The 26,833-nt window shown below is 34.2% G+C and overlaps 2 protein-coding genes across 2 annotated transcripts; one reads left to right on the top strand and one right to left on the bottom strand.

Moving 5' to 3' along the window:
* Positions 1–1,761: 1,761 nt before the first annotated feature.
* LOC144547238 (putative leucine-rich repeat receptor-like serine/threonine-protein kinase At2g19230) lies at positions 1,762–8,988 on the top strand. The gene is made up of 13 exons (XM_078295823.1): positions 1,762–1,840; positions 2,117–2,669; positions 2,849–3,393; positions 3,695–3,833; positions 4,129–4,200; positions 6,138–6,209; positions 6,295–6,375; positions 6,750–6,952; positions 7,203–7,447; positions 7,662–7,788; positions 7,875–7,943; positions 8,019–8,208; positions 8,457–8,988. Exons 1-13 carry the CDS (start codon positions 1,762–1,764, stop codon positions 8,923–8,925), a joined length of 2,844 nt encoding a protein of 947 aa, XP_078151949.1. The 3' UTR covers positions 8,926–8,988.
* A 1,473-nt stretch (positions 8,989–10,461) lies between these two features.
* On the bottom strand, positions 10,462–25,358 carry LOC144547237 (putative LRR receptor-like serine/threonine-protein kinase At5g59680). Its single transcript, XM_078295822.1, has 13 exons — positions 25,001–25,358; positions 15,211–15,760; positions 14,441–14,861; positions 14,157–14,255; positions 13,963–14,063; positions 13,765–13,836; positions 13,604–13,687; positions 13,113–13,252; positions 12,376–12,689; positions 11,993–12,113; positions 11,638–11,697; positions 11,371–11,551; positions 10,462–10,986 (listed from the first exon to the last, which is right to left on the bottom strand). The coding sequence occupies exons 1-13, from the start codon at positions 25,356–25,358 to the stop codon at positions 10,554–10,556; spliced, it is 2,934 nt and encodes a 977-aa protein (XP_078151948.1). The 3' UTR covers positions 10,462–10,553.
* Between the last annotated feature and the right edge of the window lie 1,475 nt (positions 25,359–26,833).

The raw sequence follows: 26,833 nt of genomic DNA, 5'->3' as shown, positions 1-26,833 counted from the left end.
GAATAAGTTGATACATGATGATCTGATGGATGATTCACACAAGTTATTTGAAATGGCTGGATATCATTTGGATGCTGAATCAAGAAGATCATAAAGATTATGAAAATGAAGATCATAAAGTTTATCATCATGCTACAAGAGGATTTGCAAATTTAGACAATAATGCTACAGGAGACATCATGCTACAGGAGGCATCATGCTACGAGAGCATTGGATGGTCATGTCTAATTTAATTCAAAGATTGACCCAGAAAATATTCAAAAGAGTAAAGACGGATGATTGGTTGTGCCTTATACATGCTATGTAATTGAAAAGCTTTTTTTTTTTAAAGAGGTAAGAGCAAAATAGTCATATTTACATATAAAATAGAAGTTAAAACAACAAAACTATTTCTTAACCTTCTTTCCCTCCGTATCCTTCACTAGATCAAGCAAGTGCCTATGAGTTGACCCCTTTCTTACCATTTTTTTTTCCCTTCCACCCCTTTCCTTCCATCGTCTCCCTAGGGGTGCAAACCGATCGGATACAGATCAAATAATGGTAAAATCATATCCGTATCTGCTTATTTTTTGGATATGGAACTGATCAGATATCCGTTTTTTTTATAATAGTGAATAACAATATTTTTTTCCATAATATATATTAAAATATATAATATATATATCTACTATTCAGATGATACAAATAATTAAAATTTAAAACTATATCCATATCCGTATTTACATAGATATTCAGATATCGGATAATCGTATCTAATTTTCAGATATAGATTCAGATATAGTTGGATAATATTCTATCTGTTTGCACCCCTACCCATCCCCCTCTACTTAAATTTTTAGAGCAGTCTAATTAAGGTGATTATCAATTTTATATCTCCGTAGACCACAAAAGACCTCAAATAGAAAAAGTCAAAACAATACTATAGTAAAAAATAAGATGCACATTCTACAAAAAAATGTTGATGAAACAAAACATTAGCAATAAAAAAACCGTACTTAATATATGAAATAATATATGTACGGCAAAAAAGAATGGTGTTCCATTATATATATGATTATGCCGCAAAACCAGTTTTTTTATATTATTTATTTCAGAGCGATCCGGACCACAAACACATTGAGTTAATTAGTCAGGACATGGTCAATGATGCTTTGAATTTTTAGAGAATAGACTTTTAGACTTCCATCAACGTGCAATCCTCGCTTGTATAATTGTGGATGATGTAACTGCTTATACAACAACAACAAAAATTTAGGGACGTGCAAACTGGATTGGTCCGAGAGATAATTTATAATTCTGAAAATTTGTATATGTAACCCTGAATCTCTGCATTTCACACATCTAGCCTGTGGGTGTGGCAATATGTCCATAGAAGCCTTTGCCATCAATAGAATCAGAACAGCACTTCATATGTTTCGTTCGCTGCATGAAGTCATAGTTGCTATGTTAAAATCTTTACCCAATAAATTGATGTTTCCCTTGAAAGTTGTTTATTTATTTTTGCAAGGTTAAGTACAAAAAAAGGAAAATGTAGCTGGTCCATTAATTATCGCCATTTTCAATAACTCGTGTGTAATAAATTAATAAGCCCAACCATCTGTAGTTATTTTACCAATTTAAAAAATGCGAATTTAAACTGGGGAAAATGGAGAAGTTCCCAAATAAGTAAGAACATATAGAGAGCATTATTTGAAGCTTCAAGCATCGTTACTCAATTGACTTTTTTCCTCAGCAAGATTACAAGAGAACCTGGAAAGAAAAATGAAGTTCAAGGTGTCCTTTTGGTGCTTAGTTCTTGTCGACATCTTTGTTGGTGTTCTTAGCCAGCCTGACTCTCTTGGTATGGTTGCATTTTCAACTTAATTCTCTCTTATCAGCATATGGAAATGTAAGCAATTTTTTAACAGTCGTAAACAACCAATGGAGACATGATCATAGTCAACTTAGTACTTAAATAGTTTTTCGAATTTGGTGAATAAGATGTTTTTTTTCTTTTATTAAACATGCCATTATCTAGGAAAATGACTAATCATCTATTGAACAATTGTAGCTATTTTCTCCAAACACTGTGACGTACCTGAAGTTCTAAACAATTTTTGTATAAAATCTTCTCCAGGTTTCATAAGCATTGATTGCGGGCTTCCACCAAATTCTACTTACATCGACAAAATCACCGGTTTAACCTATGTCTCAGATGCACAATACATAGATACAGGAACAAACCACAATGTTTCCAGCGTCTATATAACATCTGCTGTGTCAAAGCATTATTACGACGTCAGGAGTTTCCCAACTGGACCTCGAAACTGCTACACTTTGAGGTCATTGACTTCTGGGTTAAAGTATCTGATCAGAGCAACTTTCATGTATGGAGATTATGATGGTTTGAGTAAGCCCCCAATATTCGATCTCTATATCGGTGTGAACTTCTGGAGAAGAATGAACATCAGTGATGCATCTTTTGCATATATTGCGGAAGTAATTACCATTGTGACAAACAACTATGTACAAGTTTGCCTTCTGGATAAGGGTCAAGGAACACCGTTCATATCTAGCCTCGATTTGAGGCCACTTAAGCCTGGTCTGTATCCTGCGGTGGCAAATTCTTCAGTTTCAATGTCGCTTCATCGGCGGCTGAATGCCGGAGTAGATGACTCTGTGTTGGTAAGGTAAATGTAGCATCCATTTTAATTTTCATTTTGGTTTCTCTTATGCAAGGTTTCTTAGCACATTGGAAAAGGTTCTCAAATTTAGTTGGAAATCCTAGGCAGAAAACCAGATTTGCTACTGGCACATGTTCTTTCTCAATTCTCAGTACTTCTCACAAATTGAATGTGTATCGTTCAAGGTACCCAGCTGACCCACTTGACCGAATTTGGGAGCCGTTCAACAGTCCAAGCAGCTGGACCCAAGTGAATACAACGTCCCCTGTGAAAACCCCCCCAAATGACATGTTTCAGGCACCTTCTATGGTGATGCAATCTGGTTCCTCCAACGATCCAGGCTATCAGATCCGCTTCTACTGGGTGATAGAATTGGAATACAAATCCCCGACATATTTTGTTGTAATGTACTTTGCAGAGTTAGTGCCGCCTCCTTCACCTAACCCAGGGCCAGACCCGAAAAAGCCACCCAAGAAGGGCAGCGGCAACAGCACCGACCAACTTAGGGAGTTTAGCATTTCCATTAATGGATATACGTGGTATGATTTTCCGGTTGTGCCCCAGTATCTAATGACTAGTGAAGTTTATGGGTATACTCAGCCAACTAGCTATACACAGTATAATGTATTGCTTCAACCAACCGACAATGCCACATTGGCACCGATACTAAATGCAGTTGAGATATTTGTAGTTCTACCGACAGCCGATTTGCCTACAGACAGCAGCGATTGTAGGTTTTTGTTCTTTTTTCCTCAATTGCAAATTTATCTTATCTTTTCTCTCTTTTTTTTTTAATTTTTTTTATTATATATTATGTAGTTTCTTAAAAAAACTTGATCAGTATTAGAGAAATAGAATTTCACAGCATTAACAAGGGCAGATGAGAAAATTTAACAATTCATCTATGAACGTTATAATTAGAAACATTTCCAGCCATAATGGCAAGTAGATTCCTTGCAGGTAATGCAAAAAATAAATGAAAATTTTTTAATTTATAGTTTTCTTGTCATTTAATCCAAAAAAAACATCAGTTCTTGCCATAATGGCAATCAGAGAACAGTATCTACTGAAGAAGAACTGGACAGGAGATCCTTGTAATCCAAAAGTACTTTTGTGGACTGGAGTTACATGCAATTACGGGATTGCTACACCTCCTCGTATCATCTCTTTGTAAGTTTTTATCTTTTAATTCATTCAAAGAGTAATGCATCTTAAAAATTATAATGTAGCTAACTAGCTACTAACTACTAAGAAGAAATGATTTGGATTTGCTTGGCAAATATAATGTAGCTCCTAAGTCTCTGTGCATTCTTGAACAGGTCAACAATGAGACAATAAGCTTGAGTGTCTCATACTCTCATTCTTGATTTAGGAAACCCTAAACCGCTGTCCCCCTCCCTTTTCTTTTCTTTTTCTCTTTTAGTCACAATTACTTTGCTCTCATTTGTTCTCGTTTGACCTGCAGAAACTTGTCGTCCACTGGATTGAGTGGTGGGATTGCGACTTATTTTTCCAACTTTACGGAGCTTCAGTCTCTGTAAGTTTTTTTTGCTTGATTAAACCAAAAATAGCAAAAAGAATTACATTACACAATTCTCAGAGATCAAAGATGGTATGGCGTCGGTGCCCTGTAATTCTGTAAAGGATGGGGTTTTGTCCAAAGCTTTGCATAAAGTCATCCAAAACCGGACTTAAGTTGTCTGATATGTGTCAAAATACACGTGAACAGTTTAGATTCATGGAGCCGTTTAAATAAGTTATATATTATTCGTACCAATCTCAATGTAGATCTGACAATTTGGGTCTGGCTTTGATCAAATTTGTTCAAAGTACTCTGAATAGAACCCAATTCCTTGTATAAATCATGTTTTTCTTGGGAGCAATCAATCAATAAATCAAGTTTAAGTCAGCCCAAGTTGGTAACTGTTGTTGGTGGGTCCAATTCAGCTAAAAATTTGGGCCTGATCAAATGGGACCCAAACATATCCGATTAGGTTAATTCGAGAGGTGAATGAATGAAGGGACCGATAGTCCCTTATACCCAGGTTCTTTTCGAATTCGCATATCACCTGAAATTTTTATTTATACCATAATAAAATATAAATAAATCAAAACACTCATGTTTGATGAGAATTTTCAGAATTCTAAAAATACCCAAATCATCAAACGTCTCTGCAGCCCCAAAGACTGAAGGCTCCTAATTGGCTCTAGGGGTGTACAAAAATATTGTCGACCCACCCGACCCGTTTGACCCATCCTACCCGATTCGTATTTTACCAGGTTGAGATGTTACTAGGTCGGGTACGGATTGGATTTTGACAAATCAGTTACTCTGGGTCGGGTCATGGATTTGCTCTTAATAATCCGTTTATACCCGTTGACAAATCTACGTTTCTACATTTCGAGATAGCTAAATTTTCTAATGTTTTATTTAGTTTTCAATTGAACTGAAAAAGTTTGGATTAAGTGTCTGATTTTTTCGGTTTAAATGCAGTGGTTCAGTTAAATTTTTAAATTACTTCGGTTACTGTATCCTAACTAAAATTTCTTCTTAAAAAAAATAATATCCTATGTTTTGGCTAAGTTGTTCAAATTAATTAGCCTCGGACTGTGCACTGATAGACATCAATTTTGTTGATTTATCGTATTAAAAAGAAAATTTTAAATTAAATAATGCTTTGACTTAATAATCGCTTGTTATCACTAATAAACATCTATTTTATTTATATTTGTCACTTTTATTTGTACCTAGTTTTAATAAAAATAGTAAAAAGATATATAATAGATTTTCGATCTAAATTATAACCTGTTTAACCTGTCTAACCCGTATAACCCGTATAACCCGTATAACCCGTATAACCCGTAATAACCCGTATATAAAAAAAAAATGGGTTGGGTTGGGTTATGGGTGGGTCAAGTAAACAATTTTTTTAACCCAGTGTAATCGAGTTGGATTCAAATTTTAATAAAATATCATCGACCCGCCCGTTGTACACCCCTAATTGGCCCTATGGCTCCTATCTAGGGGCCTCCAAATAAAATAGTAGCCTCATTTTTTTATTTTTACAGAAATTTTATTAACTGAAAAAGAAAAAGAAAAAAACCTTGGTCTCTGTGCCGTTTAAATAGAAAAAAAAACAATTGAAATTGGCGAGGCCTTCTTTACTCCATTTGAAAATTGGCAAAACTTTGATCTCTGTGTCGTTTAAAAAAAAAAGAAAAAAAAAGGGGCCGTTATTTTATTTGGAGGCCCCTAGATAGGGAGTGGAGTCAATTGGTACCCCCTCCCTCAAAATTTTAATTAATAGGAAATATATTAATTAAATATCAAGATTAGGGAGCGGCAACAGCACTATTACTTGGCCTGGTTTAGTACATATTTTATACAAGGATAAGAACCTTGCCAAATGAGGATTCCATTTTAGGCATAAGAGTTTTGCATAATTATTAACTATGAACAATCTTTATTTTCAGGGATTTATCTCACAACAACTTAACAGGGCCTATACCTGATTTTCTGGCACTCTTTCCAGTGCTCACTTTCCTGTAAGTATTTAAATCATCTTTCACTTAGCTTATATTAAGAACTGTTCTATTAATTTAACGATTTTATATGATCTTTTCTATACAGAGATTTATCCTTTAACCAGCTTAGTGGATCTGTTCCTTCAGCTCTTCAAAAGAAGTCACAAGATGGAACTCTAACATTAAGGTATTGCAACCATTGAAACTGACGTACCTGAGCTACTGAATCAAAATACAAAAGGAGAATTGAAGGATTACCTCTAAAGTCTAAAATATCACGTGTAACCTTGCAAATCAGAATTTATCAGCAAAAGTCCTCATTCTCAATATATCATATTTTGTTCAAATTATGCCCAAAAGATATCACTCCAAAGTATGTTCCTAGACTAGAAGGACCAGGGATAGTTTTAAGATGAGAGAAGGCAGTGATGGAATTTACCATGTTATTGTGGAATTGGTATTTTGATCTGTTGCACGTGCACATGAAATTTGCTAAAAGATATCACTCCTAATTATATTATAAATATCTCACACTAATATTGTTTTCCCTGGCAATTCTAGAGCCAATGATAATGGAAGCAATGGCCCTGGACCTGTCAGTGGCTCTAGTCCATCTAGTAGTAATAACTCATCAAGCCTGAGTGGTTTTGTGTCAGAAAACAAGATGAACAAATCAGGTGTTATCGCAGGTGTAACTGTTACAGTCGTAGTCATTTCCATTGTGGTTCTATTTATTGTGCTAAGAAAAAGAAGAAGACCACATGGTAATTATCAACAACTTTTGAACTTGTATATTGCCTTTTTTTTTTTAACCCTTTCCAGCATTTATCTATCATGAAACCTCACCTACCTCTTAATTTTTTTTTTTAATCAAAGCATTTTATTTTGAGAACTTGTATATTTTAGTAATTTCAGTTTTATATACTATTACATTTCATAATTGGACAAGTTTTTAGCGTCTTTCCATTTATAAATGAACACCAAACATCTAATTAAATAAAAAATGAAACATAGATGCCTATGTGAGGCCACGAGCCAGTAGTGCTAAAGGGAATTATGACGAAGATAATTCATTGCAACTGGATAACCGGCGTTTCACTCATAAAGAGTTGAAGATTATAACAAATGACTTTGAGAAAGGCATAGGGAAAGGCGGGTTTGGGATGGTATATCTTGGGTATCTTGAAGATGGAACTCCAGTTGCAGTGAAAATGAGGTCAGAGTCTGCTGCACAGGGAATCAACGAGTTCCTCGGTGAGGTAATTAATTCTTTATCTTTTGTTTTTCGTTTGTTCATTGGAAGAATATGTAGTTCTGTTTGATTGATTTATATTTATCTTTACTGCACCATTTTTTGTAGCATACAGTGTTCCCTTTTTGTTTAATTTTATCTTTTGCTCTTTTCTCAATAAATTTACCATAAGATAATGCAACAAAGGAAAAATAACAGCACTAAGAATTGAATTTATACAGGCACAACACTTGATAAGAGTTCACCACAGGAATCTTGTGTCTTTGATCGGTTACTGTAAGGATGGAGAATACTCTGCACTGGTTTACGAATACATGCCTGAGGGGACCGTACAAGACAAGCTCAGAGGTAATTTACCATTGACAACTAAAAGAGAGATAAAACACACCAAGGACAATTTAATTAAAGATTTGGCTTTTAAATATCAAATTCAGGACCTGCTGCAGAAGCAAAACCAATGGATTGGCAAAATCGACTGAGAATTGGACTAGAATCTGCACAAGGTCAGCTTTTAAATTTTTATTTGATGAGTGTGTAAAGAAAAGAAAATTGTTGATGTGTCCTTCTATGAAATGTAGGTTTGGAGTATTTACACAAGGCATGCAAACCTCCTCTAATTCACAGGGATGTCAAAACCAACAATATTCTCCTCAATTCAAAGTTAGAGGCAAAAATTGCCGACTTTGGCCTGTCAAAGGCTTTCAACAATGATGTCCAGTCTCATATCTCCACTGCTGTTGTTGGAACTCCGGGATACCTAGATCCAGAGTATGACCATTCATCATCAGTATTTATGGTTCATTCTATTACATAAATGTATTGAAATTTAAATATTTTCAAAAGAGCCATCTAGTTGTAGGATAATAGGATACTATGGAAAAGTGTGAAGTTATGGTTCGACTGGTCATAAGAAAAAGATTATAAATTTGGTCAGAATTTTTTTATTAATATTGCATGAATATTTAAACGTGTTTCTTAATTTTCAGTTAACTAAGTATCTGTTTCTTACTTTCAAGGTACTACACATCATACCAGCTCAGCGAGAAAAGTGACGTATACAGCTTTGGAGTTGTTCTACTTGAGCTCGTAACGGGACAGCCCCCAATAATTGCGGGCCCACAAGGGGGTCATGTTGTACAATGGGTCCGTCAGAGGCTCTCCAAAGGAGACATTGAAGATGTTGTAGATGCCAACATGCAAGGAGAATATGACGTGAACTCTGTGTGGAAAGTTGCTGATCTGGCATTGCGGTGTGTTTCTCATACCTCAATTCAAAGACCCACTATGGCTGATGTTGTTGCTGAGCTGAAAGAATGCTTGGAGCTTGAGACTGTCAATGAGAAAGGTCATAGTTCAAACCCTAGTAGTACTACAAGTTCTATGTATATGAGGAATGATAATGCTTTCACGTATCCTAGTGGTGTGGGAGAGGTTAGTCAGACATATGAGATGGGAAATATAGTGTCAGGTCCAGCTGCGAGATAGGATTTGACCTACTTTATTTTTTGTACATTATTTCCATAATTTATGCAACTCATGAAGAATTATGACAACCTTAGTCTTATTGTTTAACTTGTCAACTGGGACTTTGGACTCAACTTGACAGACCTATATGTGGGGATCCAGATTATATTTACACCGATTCTGTAATGGGGAGTCATATCTTTTCTGTAGCATTTCAAAGAACAGAAAAAGAGAAAATGTTTTTTGTAGAATGTTTGCATATGTGTGTAATGAGTTTAAGGTGCTTTCATGATTAACAGTAATTATTGACAGATCATTTCTATTGTCACTAGTTTAATGGTTTCAATTTGTGAACCCCATGATCAATTCTGGTTTCTAGCTATCTATGGAAAGCAATTTTAATTTACAAGGAATCCATGGAAATTGATTTATTATACAAGGATGACGGAGTTTAGGTCTTCTTAATAGCACAGGGTGCCATAGGTTCCATTTTCCTTTACTTTCAATTCAAACCTCACAAAGTAAAAAAACTTCACCAAATGATCTGCTGAATCGAAAGCAACCAGGTAATTTTCTTCTCAAAAGAACAATTTTATATCAAACCAACCCACTCACAGGATAGGAGACACAGGGAATGCAGTACAATGCTGTCTAAATGATATTTATCTTACCAAAGGACCATAATCTGGTAGCTCTGAGCCCCCAATATGTGGCATCTCACAATAGCCACCATACTCACTTGTGCATTATAGAGTACTATAATGTCCTTTGAATGAGGCTACACTGTTATGCATAGCGCAGATTTGTCCATTACTACGGATCAATATTTTCATTTTCAAAGTACAAATAGTCGATTCGGACCTCCCAATATGATTCATGTATGAAAATGTACTCGTGGAATAAATTTTATATTATTTAATTTTTTTTATTATTTTTCTAGATAGGTGGACAATCATTACTTTTGAATAGTCTAGAATGTTTATCAAGTGATATTCTATTACATATCTCAAAAAATAGTAAAAACAATTCTTAAAATTATAAAATTTCATCTACAAGTACATTCTCATATGAATCTCCTTCTGGATCTATATGTCTGCCTGAAAACCCATTAAAATTTTTGAATGCTTGCATGTTGTGAAGCGGCCAAGCTGGATCGCGGACAATACTGATTTTACCAGTATGACCCTAGCCCCAAACAACAGCAAGCTTGCTTTCCATCCTGGCATCCTTTTTCAACCACTTGAATCAGCAGTTGAAAATCTAACATCTGAGGCTTCCTATATACCTCAACAGTAGGTGAGAGTCTGAGTAGCCGATTACATGATCAATTATTATTACTACCAATTAATCTATGCAAGTCAATAAAATAACCAAAAGTCCAAAAGGAATTCATGGAGATTGTTTTATTACACAAGGATAACAGGGTCAAGGTCTTCTTAATAGCACATCGTGCCATAGGATCCATTTTTCTTACCTTCAACCTCACAAAGAAAAACTGTTAAAAAACAATCTATAATTGCTTAAATTACTACAAGAAAACAACGAACTATCTTTTTTTTTTTTACAAATAAACAATTTTATATCAAACCAAGCCACTGACATGATAGGACACACAGAGCATGCAGCACCTTCCTATCTAAAGCTGATATTTATCTTGCCAAAGGACCATGATCAGGTAGCCCCGAGCCCCCTATTTGTGCCATCTCAAAATTGCCACTATACTCCCTTATACTCCCCGAAGCCACGCTACCTGTTTCAAAGCTAGACATTTCTAGATCCATGCTTTCCTTGAGTTCGGTCACAACTGCTGTCATATCAGGCCTCTTAGCAGGTAGGTCGGTGCACCTGAGTGCCAGCTCAGCAACTTTCCAAATAGAGTTTAAGTTGTATTGGCCTCCTAGATATGGGTCCAATATACTTTCTATGTTTCCTTTGGAGAGCCTTTGCTGCACAAATTGAGTCAAATGCTGACTCCTTTGTAGGCCTTGGTGGATTGGTGTCTTGCCGGTGATGATTTCTAGCAAGACAACCCCAAAACTGTACACGTCACTTTTTTCTATGAGATGGGAGGTGGAGGCATAACTGCAGAATATGAAAAAAAAAATTAACAAACAAGTACATAAAGTGGTGAAAACTATAAATAATAGATCTTATCCACCCTAAATGAACAATCTTTTTAATTTTAATTTATATACATTTTGAAACTTTTAATATAAAATTATGGAGACTATACTGATGACCCTGTAGAACTTGAGGACTATTGTAAAATATAATATATAGGGGAGTTTCATGTCCTTTTGTTACACTAAATACTGCCTTAATTTAAGGTTTGAAGGAAGCTCAACAAATTACAGGGGCTACCAATGCCCTCATATAACAGTCAGATCTAGTGCCAGCACATCTTAAAAAATGATACTAGAACAGACAAGTTAGAAAGAAAAGACTGAAGAGGCAGGGGGGACATACTGGGGATCCAAATAACCAGGTGTTCCGACGACTTTGGTGGAGACATGAGTGCCTGTGAAAGCACGAACTAAACCAAAATCGGAAACCTTTGCCTCGAGATTTCTGGTAAGAAGAATATTGCTGGTTTTTACATCTCTGTGAATTAGTGGAGGATTGCACATTTTGTGGAGATACTCCAATCCTGTACGAATTGCAAAGATCATCAGGTCACTAATGACATATGAATCAAGTTGTTCCTTGATGGCAACAGTAACAAAATTTACAGACCTTGGGCAGATTCATATGCAATTCTGAGTCGTTGTTTCCATGAAAGGGGCTGAGTGTTACCTACAAGTCAAATATGTCAATTATTAAATTTATAAGCCAAATTTTGATCTCCTGGTTTTTTTTTTTTTGAGGAAAAAATTTTGATCTCCTGGTTGTTTAGCAACTTGTTTTAGTAACATTAGATCCTCATCCTGAAGCCTGCCATGTGAGTATGTGATTGAAATTTACATTTTGGGTCCTTGATTTACATCCAAAGTGCTTATAAAATAATATTGGTGCAGTGAATAACTTGGAGAAATATTGATAGTAATCTAACTTTAAACAAGGGAAAAAACTTTTAGTTCTGCAACTTTACAACCTCTAAGCCAATTTTGCAGATTTCCTTGTTGCATGTAATCATAGATAAGAGCGATGTAATTTCCATCCATGCAGTAGCCAACAAGTGAGACTAAGTTCTTGTGATGAACCCTTGACAACTTCTCAACCTAGATAACAATTTGAGATACATTCTGCATTAGATGCTATATCTTTAATTAAAATGATACTATGATCTAAAGATTTTCATAGTATACAATATGTTCAAAGTATTACTTCCTTTAAAGTATGAATATTCAGGTAACCTAAGCGCCTGTAAGAAGAAATGCAGAACATAGATATACTAGGTTCTGATTACTGATGCAATTTGCAATATATAGTTAATGATGCATGCCTCATGCTACAACAGTAAATTACAGATACTCCTGTTACCTCATTCAAAAACTGTTGAGCCCCTTGTGAAGATGACTCAGAACGAACTTTAACGGCAACTTCGTTTCCATTTCCAAGTCTTCCCTTAAAAACTTCGCCAAACCCTCCAATTCCAATTTTTTCTCTAAAGTCATTTGTAATAAGCTTCAGCTCGGAAAAACTAAATTGCTTTTTGTCGAAATTTGATGCCTTTCCTCCAGCCCCAGACTTGCTAGGGTTATTTGGGTCATCAATAACATGAGAGCTATTTCCCGTACCAATTGATGTAGGATCCTCATGAGTTGTAGGTGGGTTGATGCGTTTATCTACAAATATTAAATCATTAATCAAATGTTTCGAAGAAATGCAACAATCAACTAATATGAAAAATTGGGCAAACAGTGTAGGTAATTCAGTTAAATGACGAGAGATCGCCAGGTCAACTTTTCATTACCTTGATCTGCGGGTATAAGTTCCTTTCATATTTATGTGCTGTTTTGGATTGAAGGTGGTAGTCAATAATCCGATATCTCTCAAAATTACATATATGCATATACCAATAAAAAAGCTCTTGATCTTATGTCATCCCAGAAAGAAAAGTTTGTAAAATAGAAGTAATCAATATTGAGAACCAGTCTTTGTTCTATTGGTCGAGGCAATGCCTTCCATGTGAGATGTTGCAGGTTCAAAACTCTACTAAGGATCTCATTGGTTAAAAAATAAAATCATTAATATTATGGAACAATTACCTTTCTTGCTCTTCTTCTGACACAAAAAGAATAATGTCACTACTCCAATAATCAGCAACACGATAACTACAGCAACAATTATAAAGATAACTGCTTTCGAGGATTTCTTGTGTCCTGATCCAGCATCAGTGCTGTTGAAACTGACATTTAATACTTTGGTCAAATTATATTATTCGTTATTTTTTAGGTTTTATGTGAAATTATTTCTGTTGCTCCTCTAAGCGAGCATAAAGAATGATACCTTATCATTCACAGAACAACATGACAAATAATACAGACTCAATCAAATATAAGATAAGGACCTAGCATTTAATGTCTGATAGTTTTTGGCACAGTTTGGAACATCTAAGCATGGGATGCCAGGCTGTCACTAGTTATGGATGTATCAACTTAATTAGTAAACAAATTTCTAAACTAAAGAGATGTCATTTCAAACAAGTGGTACGACTAAAGGATTATTAGTTTGATCAAAATGGGGAAAGTAGACATACAGCACAGTCAAATGACCATCCTTTTGTCTTTTTTGGAGACCAGGAGGAAGTGTTCTTGAAAGCCCACTGTTTTCTGAGAGATCCCTGTAATAAAAAAAGCATTAGATGAGAAAGCGGAAATTGATGCTCTGGCTAAAAAAGAAAGGGTTTTTTTGTCATACAAGAATGTAAGTGATGTTAATTCATCCAGAGAATTAGGAATGTTGCCTGACAGATTGTTGTGAGATAAGTCTCTGAAAGAATTATAAAAGAGAATTTCATGTCAGAAACTGTTTAATTGCTCTGTTACAATAATGTAAGTGATGTTATAATAACTTCCCTAAAGTAATTTTCTTTTGCTAAATATTAAACGAACTTACAATTTCTCAAGCTCAGTTAGGTATCCAAAGGCAGATACCATTGCACCAGTTAATCCACTGGATGATAGATTTCTGCAAAAAATAGAACTTAATTGCTTTCTCTACAGAAAGAAAGATTTCAAGAAGGCATTATTGTATTGGATGTGAAACTCACAGAACTTCGATTCTGGGAATATTGGAGGAATTAATTGTACAGCGTATCCCACTCCAACTGTAACTTGTAGGAAGGCAAGGATCACCATTCCAATCTTTCCCAATACTATAACTCTCCTTGATTGATTTAATGGCATTGACTGTATGGAAGATTAAAAATTTTCTGTCAAATATTCTAACCAATTTCTTATAAAGTTTGTTTGTCAGTAAAAAAATTATTCCACTGAGGACAATCAGCAGCATTAAGACTTAAATTAGAAATGTGTAGAGATCTACCATCTATGGTATCTGTAGGAAACATTGTCACACGTAAGATTGTGTACACCTCAAATGCATTGAGTAGAGGTGGGAGAGTTGCTCTTGGAGAACTCTTGAGTGACATATTATAATTTGTGCGGCCTGTATCTAAGTACCAAGAATAAACTGGGTTAAGGTACTTCTTGATGGGAACTGGGTCCTTGAACTTTTGCTCTCCATTTGCGTAAACGTAGAACTCCCTCAGACTAGTGTTTTGCATGATCTGGATCTCGGCAAAATGGAGCACGACAAAGAAGATATCCGACTTATTAGATGTCGACCATGTTATGTCAAGGGGGTTGCTTGCTGTTGAGGTAACAGCTGCTGTCTGTAGCACCAAGGATGGGACCTCAAATAGAAAGCCGTCAATGCTAGAGCCAGTGGATATTTTTGCCCATGAAGACTCTGTGTAATTAAACCATAACCGGTCGTGGTTATCATCAGGGTACCTGCTCTCAAACAACAAAAGAGATGACTAATTGTTGAATTTCGTTCTGCACAATATTAATTTTCTAAATAGAAATTTAAATTTTACTGAACTTCATTTGATTAAAAAATATCACTTCAGTTGGGGAGCTGAGAATTGGAAGTCACCCGCCAATTTGGGATTTGAAGTAAGCAATTGTAGGTCAATTATAATAATATGAAGTCTAGGGAATATGGACGACTATAATGTCTTATAAATAAATTTTCACAACGGACAAATTGAGGATGTCCAAGTGATATTATTACCACAAAATAAGCCCTGAAAGTGCACATGAAGTTTCTTTTTCCTGATAAATGCTATATTTTGCATACCTCACCACTGAATTATTTGATCCCACATCTCCCCTATATATGAGATTCAGAGATTTAGTGGCGTTTGCAAGTTCATAGAGAGTGCTAGTCAATGGTCTCAACTCCAGCACAGAGATGAAAGGAGTCCCGAGTCCCGTGTTCAATAGACAAACTTCAATATAATTTGCAGGGGCAATAGCAATTATCTCAAAAGCATACCAATAATCAGGTTCAGAGATGGTAATGGATGACCAAAAATTGACACCAAAATATAAGTCGAAGCTGGGACTATTTTCTAATCCGTCATAGTTCCCATAATAGAATGTTGCTCTCAGAAGATATTTTGATCCTTTTGTTGCTGGCGTTAGAGTGTAACAGTTTTTAGTACTGTTAGGGAAGCTCCTGAGGGTCTCAAGATTTGTGTACTTATTTTTGTTCACTGGATGCTGACTAGAGATTTTGCCATTCAATCCCGTGTCAATATATTGATCGTCAGATATGTATCTTAAACCTGTGAAGCTGTCATCATAACTAGTGTTGCTTGCAATACCACAGTCTATGTTTATGAAACCTGCAAAAGTAATAAATTTGTACTTGTTGATCAAATTGATTTTGTTAATCTTGATTCTTTTGGAGCAATATGAGGGCGCAATTAGGAATACAAAGAAGGATCTGTATCCGTATGTTTTCTTTATATTCGTTTGTTTATAATCATGTATGTTTAGAAAGAAAATTATTTTTTTTGGTATTTTTTTAATCAAGACATCATTATATTGGTGATTAATTTTTTTGAACAAAATAGATATTTTATAATAACATATAAAAAGTTTAATAAGAGAAAAATATATTGTCCACCAGAATGATTTATTATCTGAATGATATTCATATTTAATGTTATTTATATTTTCTAATGAAGAAATAATTTTGTTGAATAATATATTAATTTTGTTATAATATTATTTGAATTAGGTATCCGAATAATACCTTATTCGTATTTGTATCTGTTTAGTATATGATCCATATCCATATTCATTTTTAATATTTGATTTGTATTCATCTCCTAAAATAAAAATGAATACGGGTATTAATTTACTATTATCCGATCCGTTTGCACCGTAGATGCGTGTGAGATTGTACTTCAAAATAATATAATGGAGCTGATTATAATTAGTTTGTGTCTTTACTGAATAAAGGACGTCATGCTCTAATTAATTAAATAAATAAAATTTGGATAGTCAAGCAATTATAATTTTATTAGAAAATTTACTGTTAGAGAGGTATTAATACATTACACAAACAAATTATTATGTAAGATACATATGTGGCGATTAACTTGTATAATCTATGAAGACGATATAAAGAAAGAATATATCGAAGATAAGAACAAGTGTATAGTATCTGATTTACTTCTACCGAAAGATAAGCTGATTTTTTTATTTATTATATTGAATTACTTGGTAAATAAACGGTTAAAAGCAATTTTATTTTATTTTTTTCTTACTAAAATGTGATGTATTGAACAAAATTTTAAAAAAAATTAACATAGAATCAACTATATATTAAAGTTGGTGTGAATCTGGTAACTTATTACTTTTGTGGAATCGAAAAAGGGGGCAAAGTGATCAAAAATTGAAAAAGGGGTGTGAATCTGGTAACATAGAGCAATTTTTAATTTTAGAATCAACTATTAATTCTATGTTAATTCACTTGAACAAAATACCCAGTAAATTATTTTCGCGCCTCACTCCAACAAAACACTTGGATTGGGATTTGGGAACTTTCCAACAATAAAGGAATCAACTATTAAATCAAGGAGGTGGAAGTGATCAAAATGAAATTAAGGCAGAAAAAATAAATATATATATATATATTTACCGTAAGAAGTTGGATTCTGGCCTTGAACACAGACGAAGACCAGGACCAGCAATATCAGATGATATGAGCACCAAAAATGCATTCTTCCGGCCAATTAACAGTTAAAAACATATATGATGCGCAATATACCCCCTCAATCACACAATCGGAAGTTCGGGATACAGTATTTATACTAGCCAAGAAACCTATAGTTGACCTTGTCATATGTATGACTTTGCTAATATAAAATTTAAGGGACGATATAGTAAATTTGTTCTTGTTTAATCATGTACGCTAACAAATTAATTGTTTAATTAATTCTCTCTTCTATTGTGCAATTTTCTAATAGACAGTTGACGCAAGACACGGTCATGCATTTTCAGATCCACTGCTACATTAATTAGAAGAGAATAGTTCGGGTCCAATTTATAATTCGTATGCACTGGGGTTGGTAATGAGCCAACTCGGTCCGAACTAAATCAAGCTTATGGCTCGCTCGTTTTAGCAACGAGCCAACATTCAAATCCGAGTTGAAAAAGTGACTTGTGGCTCATTGGTTTTGGTAACAAGCGAGCCGAGTCAGATCGCGAAATCTCGTGGATCAAAAGTCCAAATGTATTAGATAATGTATTATAAAGTCAACTATCATAAATTAAGTTTAGTCTAATTTCATACATACTAAAATATTAAATCTCCAAATTTAATACAAACATAGTTCACAAAATAAATTAATGCATACTAAATTCACGCAAATTCATACCAATTCACAAATTCATACTTGAACCAAGCTGGTTCACCAGCTCGCGAACGAGGTAGGCCCTAACTCAAACTTGTTAATTTTTGATCGAGTTAGTGGTGAGTTGACTCGTTAACAGCTCGGTTCACTAACAAATGAGTTGTTAGCGAGCGAGTCAAATGCGAGTCATGATCGATCCACGACCTATGAGCTTTAATTTTTTGCCACCCCTAGTACGCATAAACTTTAAAGTGAATTGGACGGTTTTGATGTGATTCATTGGACACAAATTTGCTTCCGATCGGCATCGGATTCAAACTGCACAAATATTAGAAAGGTGAAACGCCCATCCGATTTTTCTTATTGTCTTGAGATTTGCGATTGCTGAGTGGTAGATGATGCATGAGGCATTATTATTTAGTATTTATTACCAAGAAGTCAACGGATATATGTTTTTTTATTACTTTCGCACAAATTGCAAAGTCATGAGGGAGAATCGAATTCTTGACCTTTAGGTACAACAACTCTAGGATTTTCTCCTAACCATGTTGTGCTATCTCCCCTTTCTCAAGTCAACGGATATATGGCATGAATCAGATTAAAGATATGTTTGGGTCAATAATTAGTTAATCTTATCTGTACTCCAATTATATATTTTAAGGTCAATGGTTTAAATCATATTCATAGCGGCGGCTATAAAATTTTAGAACGATAAATTAATTATAAATAAATTATTTATTGTGATTAATTTGCACTTCTGACCTTTTGCCTTGAACAACTTGATTTAAAATTTTACAAGTTCTGATGTACATGTATTGCTTTAGAAATAGAACATAATTAACGATTCACTTTAATTATTTCAAAATTTTATTTTAAAAAAAAAACAAATTGATATTAAAAGGTGATGTGAAGTTTGCTCAATAAAAATAGATTTTTTTTTCTTTGAACACTTTTTGTTTTGCTACTTAACTGCTATTTTCTTTTTTATAAAAAGCACTCAGACATATTTTTAATAAACTTGAGTAGCAAAGTTAAAAAAAAAAGGTCTCCTTCTTTGTCAATTAATCTTAGGTGCTATGGATAGCATAAGGTCATCCGTGCTATGGCTTCAAAAATCTATCGTATAAACTTCAAATTTCGGTTTAAGTAGCTCAATAAATTAGTTATACAATAAACTTGTAGTATTCTAATTTTTACTTTTTTGAATTTTTTTTACTAATTTTTCTGATTTACGAAAATGGCAAAAAATGACCTAAAATATTGATAATTTTCTTTTATTTTTAGGTCATTTTTAACCTTCTTTCATAAATCATAAAAAATAGTAAAAAAATTTAAACATAGTAAAAATTAATATTTTACAAGTTTATTATATAAACAATTTATTAAGTTACTTAAATCGAAGTTTGAAGTTTATATGATATGTTTTTAAGACCATAGCACGAATTACCCTATGCTATCCATAGCACCCAAGCCTTACTCTTAATTAGTGTATTTATACTCGGGCGGGTACGGGTACCCCGGGTATACCCGTCTCGGGTACGAGTACGTCTCGGGTACGGGTATACTCGGGTACAAGGGTATTCGGGTACGGGTATGGCAGGTATAATTTTCAAAACCCATACCCTACCCGTCCTATACCCTTACCCGTGTACCCTTGACGGGTAAGGCGGGTACGGGTACGGGTAGGGCGGGTACGGGTATTTTTTTTTTTTTTGCTGTTTTTTTTTGCTGGTTTTTTTGTTGGTTTTTTTTTTTTTTTTTTTTTTTGCTTTTTTTTTTCTGGTTTTTTTTTTTTTTTTGTTGGTTTTTTTTTTAACAATGTCATATAAATGTTATTACGTGTTTATAATTCGACTTTTAAAATATGAATAATTCAATATCAAATAGTGTGTATATATATACATAAAATTATCAAGTCACATCTTTATAATTCCTAAATAATTAAAATTTGTAACTTATATATATAAATTATTCTTGCCAAAATTTGTTTGTTTAGTTGCCTAAGTACAAATGTATTTATTTATTTCTTTACACGAGTCATTTGATTTTATTTTTAAATTCTCGTTCTAATTATATAGTTTCATAATTTATTTATATCTCGAAATTTTTAAAACAATAGAAGTTACCCTCCTCATTTATTCCGGGCTTGGGACCGGCTATGTAAAATAACATAGGCGGAGTTCTAACTTTTTTTTTGTTAGTAATTCTTCTTTAAAATGAATAATTTAAAAACTAATTGAAATATTTAGAAATTTATAATTTAAAAAATAACGATAAAGACTAAAAGAGGTTAGAAATTTATACCGACACTACCTATCTAGAAGTTCTCATTCCTATACCATTTTTCGCTCTCTTCCGCACCATCTGAATCCGAATTAGCCTGGTGCTGCGCCTCGGTACTGCTTTCTTCAGTGTCGACTTCGGATGATGATGCTTCAGGCACATGTTGCCTGCGCTCTTCAGATTGAATCCAATCTTTCAAGTACACAAGTATTTCAAAAACAGAAATTAAAAAACAGAAATTAAAAAACAGAAATTAAAAAATCGAAATTAAATCTAACCTATTCAAAATAAATCTAACATTTTCAAAAATAAATCTAACATTTTCAAAATAAATCTAACATTTTCAAAAATAAATCTAACCTATTCAAAATAAATCTAATTACTTCACATATTTTCAAAAATAAATATAACCCATTTTTTAAACCTATGAAAAATAAATCCGAATTTCAAAAATAAAATCTAGCATCAAAACAAATTTAATTACTTTACATCTAACAAATCTAACATAAACTAAATAAATCTAACATATTCAATAAATCTAATCAATCTAATTACTTAACAAATCTAACATAAAATAAATCTAACAAATCTAAATATCTAATTATTTAACATCCAATAAATCTACATAAACTAAATTTACTCTACAAAAATAAATTAATCTAACATGAAATAAATATAACCTTTAAATCTCGCGGAAAAATCTTGCGGAAGGTCCCGAACTTCGTAATTTCGATACCTTCGTAATTCCGTTTGCGTATTTGTAGAAGTAATTAAATGTACAACTATATATTTTTTTTAACAATAAATTTAAAATTTGAGAATAATAGAAACTTAGATTAAGAGAATAAGAAAATGAGAGAATGAGAATTGTTAAGGAGATGTGAAAATGAAGGGAGGAAGAGGGGTATTTAAAGAAATTTTGGTTGGAGGGATAAAATTTAAATTTTTAATTTTTAAAGAATAACAGTAACAGAAACAGAAAAAAACAGAAACAGAAAAGAAAAAAAAAAAAAAACCGTCCCATCCGGTCGGTCCGGTCCGGGTGGGTCCGGATGGGATGGCACCGGTTTGGGGGGGGGGGAAATCATATTTTTTGAATTTTGAAATGGATGAACAGTACTCGGGTATACGGGTACGGGTACTCGGGTACGGGTAAACTCGGGTAGGGTATGGTCGGGTATTGTTCCAAAATAACGGGTCCGGTCTGGGTTTTGCCCGTACCCGCGTACCCGAGTACCCGACCCATACCCGGGCTCGGGCACGGGTACTCCGGGCGGCGGGTACGGGCGGGTACGGACGGGTATACCCGACCCGGGTTTTTGCCAAACTCTACTCTTAATGCAACACATGAATTAAGTTATTTTGTTGAACGATGATGAAGAAGTTAAGATGAAGAAAAAAAATGGAGATTTGTTATTTTTTTCCTTTTTTGTTGCAGTTTCACACTTTTTTTATTTTGTTTTCTTTATGAGTTTGACATTTCCAAGTTGGAAAGTCACGTTTTTTTCTTTTTTCACATCAATTCGGAAATCGAAGCGTGCAAGGCTGCAAGTGGCCGAAATTTTTATTGATAGGAAATTATTTAAGTAAATATTGATAATGGAGAACAGATTTGAGTTTTTTCGAGATATAAGAAAAACGTGATAGTTTATAACGTTCTTTGGAAAGTGTGAATAGAATAAAGTACAGACATAGTAATTGAAAATTTATGCAAAGTATGGAAAGTGTGAATCGATGTGCTAGCACCTCAAACTAATGAGAATAATCAGATTATTCTCACTAGCACCATCGATTATTCTCACTAACGTCCTCTGGAAAGTGTGAATCGATGTGCTAGCAGTGCCGGCCCTGACCCAGGGCAGCCAGGGCAATGGCCCTGGGCCCCAAACTCCAAAAGGGCCCCGAAAAAAAAAAATTGTATGTATTAAAATTGCAAAACAGAAGATCAATTATATCTGTGATATGTTGCTATTAAAATCTCTGATTGATATCCATGAATGGTTGTATTAAAATCTGATTGATATCCGTGATTCAATCATTCCTTTTTTTGTTTTTTCATTTCACTGTTGGTCAAAGTTTCTTTATTTTGAAACTTTCAATATATTCTTCAACAATATTGCTCACTAAATTATACGAAAGCATATATGCCAAGAAATTAATTGAGGTTATACCAAGAAACAATCAACACTATTGTTCAACAATCAACGATGACACATCCAACGTGATTCCAGAAACCTAGAAAATTGTCAACGTGATTCCATAAACCTAGAAAATTGTCAGCGAGCGCGGCAACGGCGCGGCCTCTATATTGGACTGCTCTACCTCATTGCCTAGGTTTTATCGTTCTATTACTTTGTTTTATCTTTTAATTTAAAATAATGTTTCCTAGAAAATATGCATTAGGTAGCGAAGAAAGAAATAGAAAAGGATGTTTTGGTTGCTTATAGAGTTTTACTAACTATACCTATTACTGTGGCATCTGCAGAAAGGAGTTTTTCAAAATTAAAGTTGATAAAATCTTATTTACGAACAACTATGACTCAAGATAGGTTGAATGGATTAACAATATTAAGTGTTGAAAAAAATATGTTGAAAACTATTGATGTTTAACATATAATTGATAATTTTGCTTCTAAAAATGCAAGGAGGGGTCATTTCAGATAAGATGTGGTTTATACGTGCTTTTTGTGTAGGTACAAAATACAAGGAAGGTTTTAGAATTGGTTTATCAATAAGCAAGGAGTAAGGAGCAAAAAACAAGTAGCAAGAAGCATGATATGGGTATGTTAATCATTGACTCGTTGTATGTGTTTTATTTTGAAGGGTATTGGCTTTATGTCCCTTATATTTTGTATGATCTGTTGATATATCAATAAAAAAATTATTTATATTAAGACCACAAATTTTTCTCTCGCCCCGGACCCTGAAATCTTCAGAACCGGCCCTGTGTGCTAGCACCACAAACTAACGTCCTCTGGATAGTTTATAAAAATGTTACATCCTGCAAATTACAGACACAGTAATTGAACATTTCTAATCTGAATTACTAGTCCAAATTTCAAATTTGACCCTCTGAATTTTTTTTGTATTGTTTCACTGTCCCATCAAAGTATGAGAATAATCAAACTGACCTTAATTTAAAATACGTATAACAATGTTTAAATGTTTTGAAATAGCAAGAAACCCCCGAATTCTGTAAATCAGGATATTATATACAGTTATACAGTGGAAAAACATTTGTGGAAATCAATAAATTAAACTCGTGATTAAACTAACAGATTTAATAGGGATGTATCACGATCCCAGATTGCGATTTGGGGAGAAACTTTTGATTTTGACTCCGTCAATGCTCTGATTGAATGAGACGAGCTCTCGGGCAGGCGGGCAAAGGTGCGGTCAGGAATTGGTTTAAAAGACAAAACTCTGCAGCTGGGATCGAACCCCTCACATTAATATGTTAGTGACAGAAAAGTAGTTTGTTTAACTGAGAGCTGGGACCCGCGAGGATAGAAGATGAGGGCAAGAAACAGCAAACTGGAGACGAGGGGCTTACACAATTCATGAGACTCAACAATTCAAGGATTTCGTGAAAATATTGACAATTTGGTTTTTGGTGTCGATATGTATGAGTCATAGCTAACACAAATATTTTTATTTTGCTTAGTTTTATGGCACTAGTGTTGTCACACATAATTGGTATGTAGCGGAAGCGAATTTCATAATTATGCAGAGTTTAGATTGCGCATAATATTTGTGTGTAACAACAACTATCAATGATCCAAGCATTTTGTTTATGAGATGCAATCAATCACTCCTACAATAGTATATATTAGTTATTGTTGAGTTAGTAACTAACACATACGTTGTTTAATCTCCCCCTTGATTTTTGGCAAATTGAATAAATTAGGGGAGATTATGTATGAATCTAAGCTAGTTTAACTTTAGGAACCCAAACAACATTTGAGTTGTTGTCTCCATTCCTAAACCTACACTCTAAGGAGGTATGGCCAATTTTGCAACAATAATTACAAAATGTAATTGATGGCTTTTGAGCAATAGAACCTTGCTTGAAAGCGGATTGGTATTGATGCTTAATTTCATGCATGCTACACCTACGACTATCATGAGACCTATTTGCAACTTTAGATGTGACACTCTTAGTTTTGTTGAAATCAAATCGATTATGATGTTGGGGAACATCTCTAGCTACACCATTTCTTTGAGTTTGGTTTTGTAAAGCATTTTTATTTTTAAGTTCATAAAACTATCCATCGGGTCCTTTGAAATAAGTTTTGTTTGACCCCTTTGGATTAAACATGTTCTTATCACTATTTTGAAAAGTATTTTTGTTCTTGAAATTTCTTTTATTGTACTTATACCTAAATGCATAATTTGGTGACTTTTTATCTTGTTTAGCATTTGAGGCATGAGAAGACTTCAATTTGGATGACTCCTTGTTCAAGGGAGTTAAACCATTTTTGGTAAAGAATTGATAAGTTGAGTATTGCTCACAATTAAACTTAAGTTTGGCATTTGAAATACTTGAAGTTTGAGAATGTTCCCCTTTTTCTTTTGGGCCTTTTATGTGATTGGATTTAAATGAGGATTTATCCTTCTCAAATCCAAGACCAACTCTATCTATTTTATGATAAGATTGATCATGTATCAAATTACTCACATAATAAGGATCTAGACTAGTGACATTTGAAGATTCACTAGGAGACCTTAATGCCCTATTTTCGGTCTCTAAGGTTTGAACTTTAACCTTTAATATGCCTATTTCACCTATGTGCGATGTTTTTAAATTCCTAACTTCACATTCTAACATGTCATTTTTAGCAATCAATTTTTGAATAATACCTTCCTTTTCAACCAAAATTCTATTGGACTCATCAAGGAGAGATTGTAATTTTGATTCATCATCATAGCATGATATACTCTCATTTTTGAAAATGCTTGACTCATTGATTTCTAACCGATTGGTGTACAAGTTATTTTCGGTCTCATCAATGGTACCATTGTATTCTTCACCACCTTCTTCCTCATCGGTCAATTCATCTTCGGACTCAATACCATCAAGACCCCAATTTAAATGTACCTCATTAGCGGAGCTAGTTGAGGCTTCGATTCCATCATCGCCCTTCTTGATGTTCCTTGATTTCACAAGGTCTATGAGAAATTCGATAGTGGTCTCGTCGGTGATGTTCTTGCTTGCAATAATTGAGTCCACATCAATTGCCGAGGGACCTTCATCTACATTTGCCGTCAACGCGAGATTGAGATCTTGTTCATCCATCTTTGTCTTACTCATTTTAATCTGGGCATTTACTTCAAATCGATTGGTTAGATCCTCCCATATTTCATGGGCACTACACGAATCATTAATTAATGATGAGATAGATTCACTAACCGAATTAATTATATAATTTATTGCAATTAGATTAATTTGCTTTTCAAGTTTGGATGTGGCGGTCACATTATTATTGTCATCAATTTTCGGTACATATCCATTTTCTACAATGTCCCAAACCTCATTGGTTTTAAAAAATTGAATCATAAGATTTTTCCAATGACTAAAATTGTTGGTTGTATTACCGAAAATTGGGGGTTCTCTCACACATCTATAAGGTGTCATTTCCCAAGTTGATCTAACTCAAACTAAGTGAGTCTTAATTTGAGCAACTTGCTCTGATACCACTTTGTTATACTTAAGGGGCACCGCTAATTAGCTCGAAAACTGAAAATTAATTGCAATTGAAAGTAAAAGAGATGAGTTTAGAGAAATTGACACGCGGGATGATAACGGAGTTCGGCAAAACAATGGCCTACGTCTCCGGGGCGTCGCAACCTCTTTCTAGGTGCGCCTTTCTATTACCCAATATGAAAGGATTACAATTGTGAACCGTGAGCCCTTACAAAACGGGAAGTCACGGCCAACGAGAGATGAGCGCCGGCGAGCCCTTACAACCAAGGGAAGTCACACGAGCTACTCAAGAACAAGAGAAACACTCAATAGATCACTCTAACCTAATCTAATTAGAGATTAGTGAAGTGGATTTGAGGTTGTTTGAGATTGATTGAGAGATATTGAAGTTTTAAGCTCAATCAACAATGGTGGAACCAAGCTCTCAGAAAATCGCCTCTTTTGAAGTTTAGGGACGGCTAGGTTGGATTTGAAAGTGATCCCTTCGGTCTATTTATAGTGGCAGCTCAAAAATGAGCTGATTGAGCTAAAACGTTACAACGTTTTCCAGAAACGTTGGTAACGTTTTATGAGCCTTCAAAAGTCCGAGAGCTGCACCAAAACGTTACACAAACGTTTCAAAAACGTTACAACGTTTATAAAACGTTACAACGTTTATAAAACGTTACAACGTTTATAAAACGTTACAACGTTTATAAAACGTTACAACGTTTATAAAACGTTACATAACGTTTTGCACTGTAAAAAACTTGATCAAAATCAGGAATTTCTGAAGTTTGGAAATTAATTAAAACGTTACCAACGTTTTAAAACGTTACCAACGTTTTAAAACGTTACCAACGTTTTAAAAAGTTACCAACGTTTTAAAACGTTCAGAAAACGTTACCAACGTTTTAAAACGTTACAGCACCGTTTTTTTGACTTTTTTTGACTTTTTTTGACTTTGATCGAGTTGTTTCACAGCGTTTTCTTAAGGTATAATCGTTATAACGTTTTACAAACGTTACCAACGTTTTTATCTTGTTGAAACAACATCAAAAACACTTTACCAAGTTTAGATTTTACAA

Source organism: Carex rostrata, chromosome 31, assembly GCF_964058835.1.
Source record: "Carex rostrata chromosome 31, lpCarRost1.2, whole genome shotgun sequence".
Classification (NCBI taxonomy): Eukaryota; Viridiplantae; Streptophyta; class Magnoliopsida; order Poales; family Cyperaceae; genus Carex; species Carex rostrata.
This window is presented reverse-complemented; position numbering and strand designations above follow the sequence as displayed.

Bases quoted from the DNA above. Each gene is read 5' to 3' on its own strand.
- LOC144547237 (XM_078295822.1), bottom strand. From the start codon at position 25,358: ATGGATGAACAAGATCTCAATCTCGCGTTGACGGCAAATGTAGATGAA. The intron at 13,837-13,962 runs GTAAGTTCGTTT...TAATTCTTTCAG, and splicing joins CTAACTGAGCTTGAGAAATT to AGACTTATCTCACAACAATC. The intron at 11,698-11,992 runs GTAAAGTTGCAG...TTTGACTTGTAG, and splicing joins GCAAAATTGGCTTAGAGGTT to GTAACACTCAGCCCCTTTCA.
- LOC144547238 (XM_078295823.1), top strand. From the start codon at position 1,762: ATGAAGTTCAAGGTGTCCTTTTGGTGCTTAGTTCTTGTCGACATCTTT. The intron at 4,201-6,137 runs GTAAGTTTTTTT...CTTTATTTTCAG, and splicing joins TTTACGGAGCTTCAGTCTCT to GGATTTATCTCACAACAACT. The intron at 7,448-7,661 runs GTAATTAATTCT...GAATTTATACAG, and splicing joins TCAACGAGTTCCTCGGTGAG to GCACAACACTTGATAAGAGT.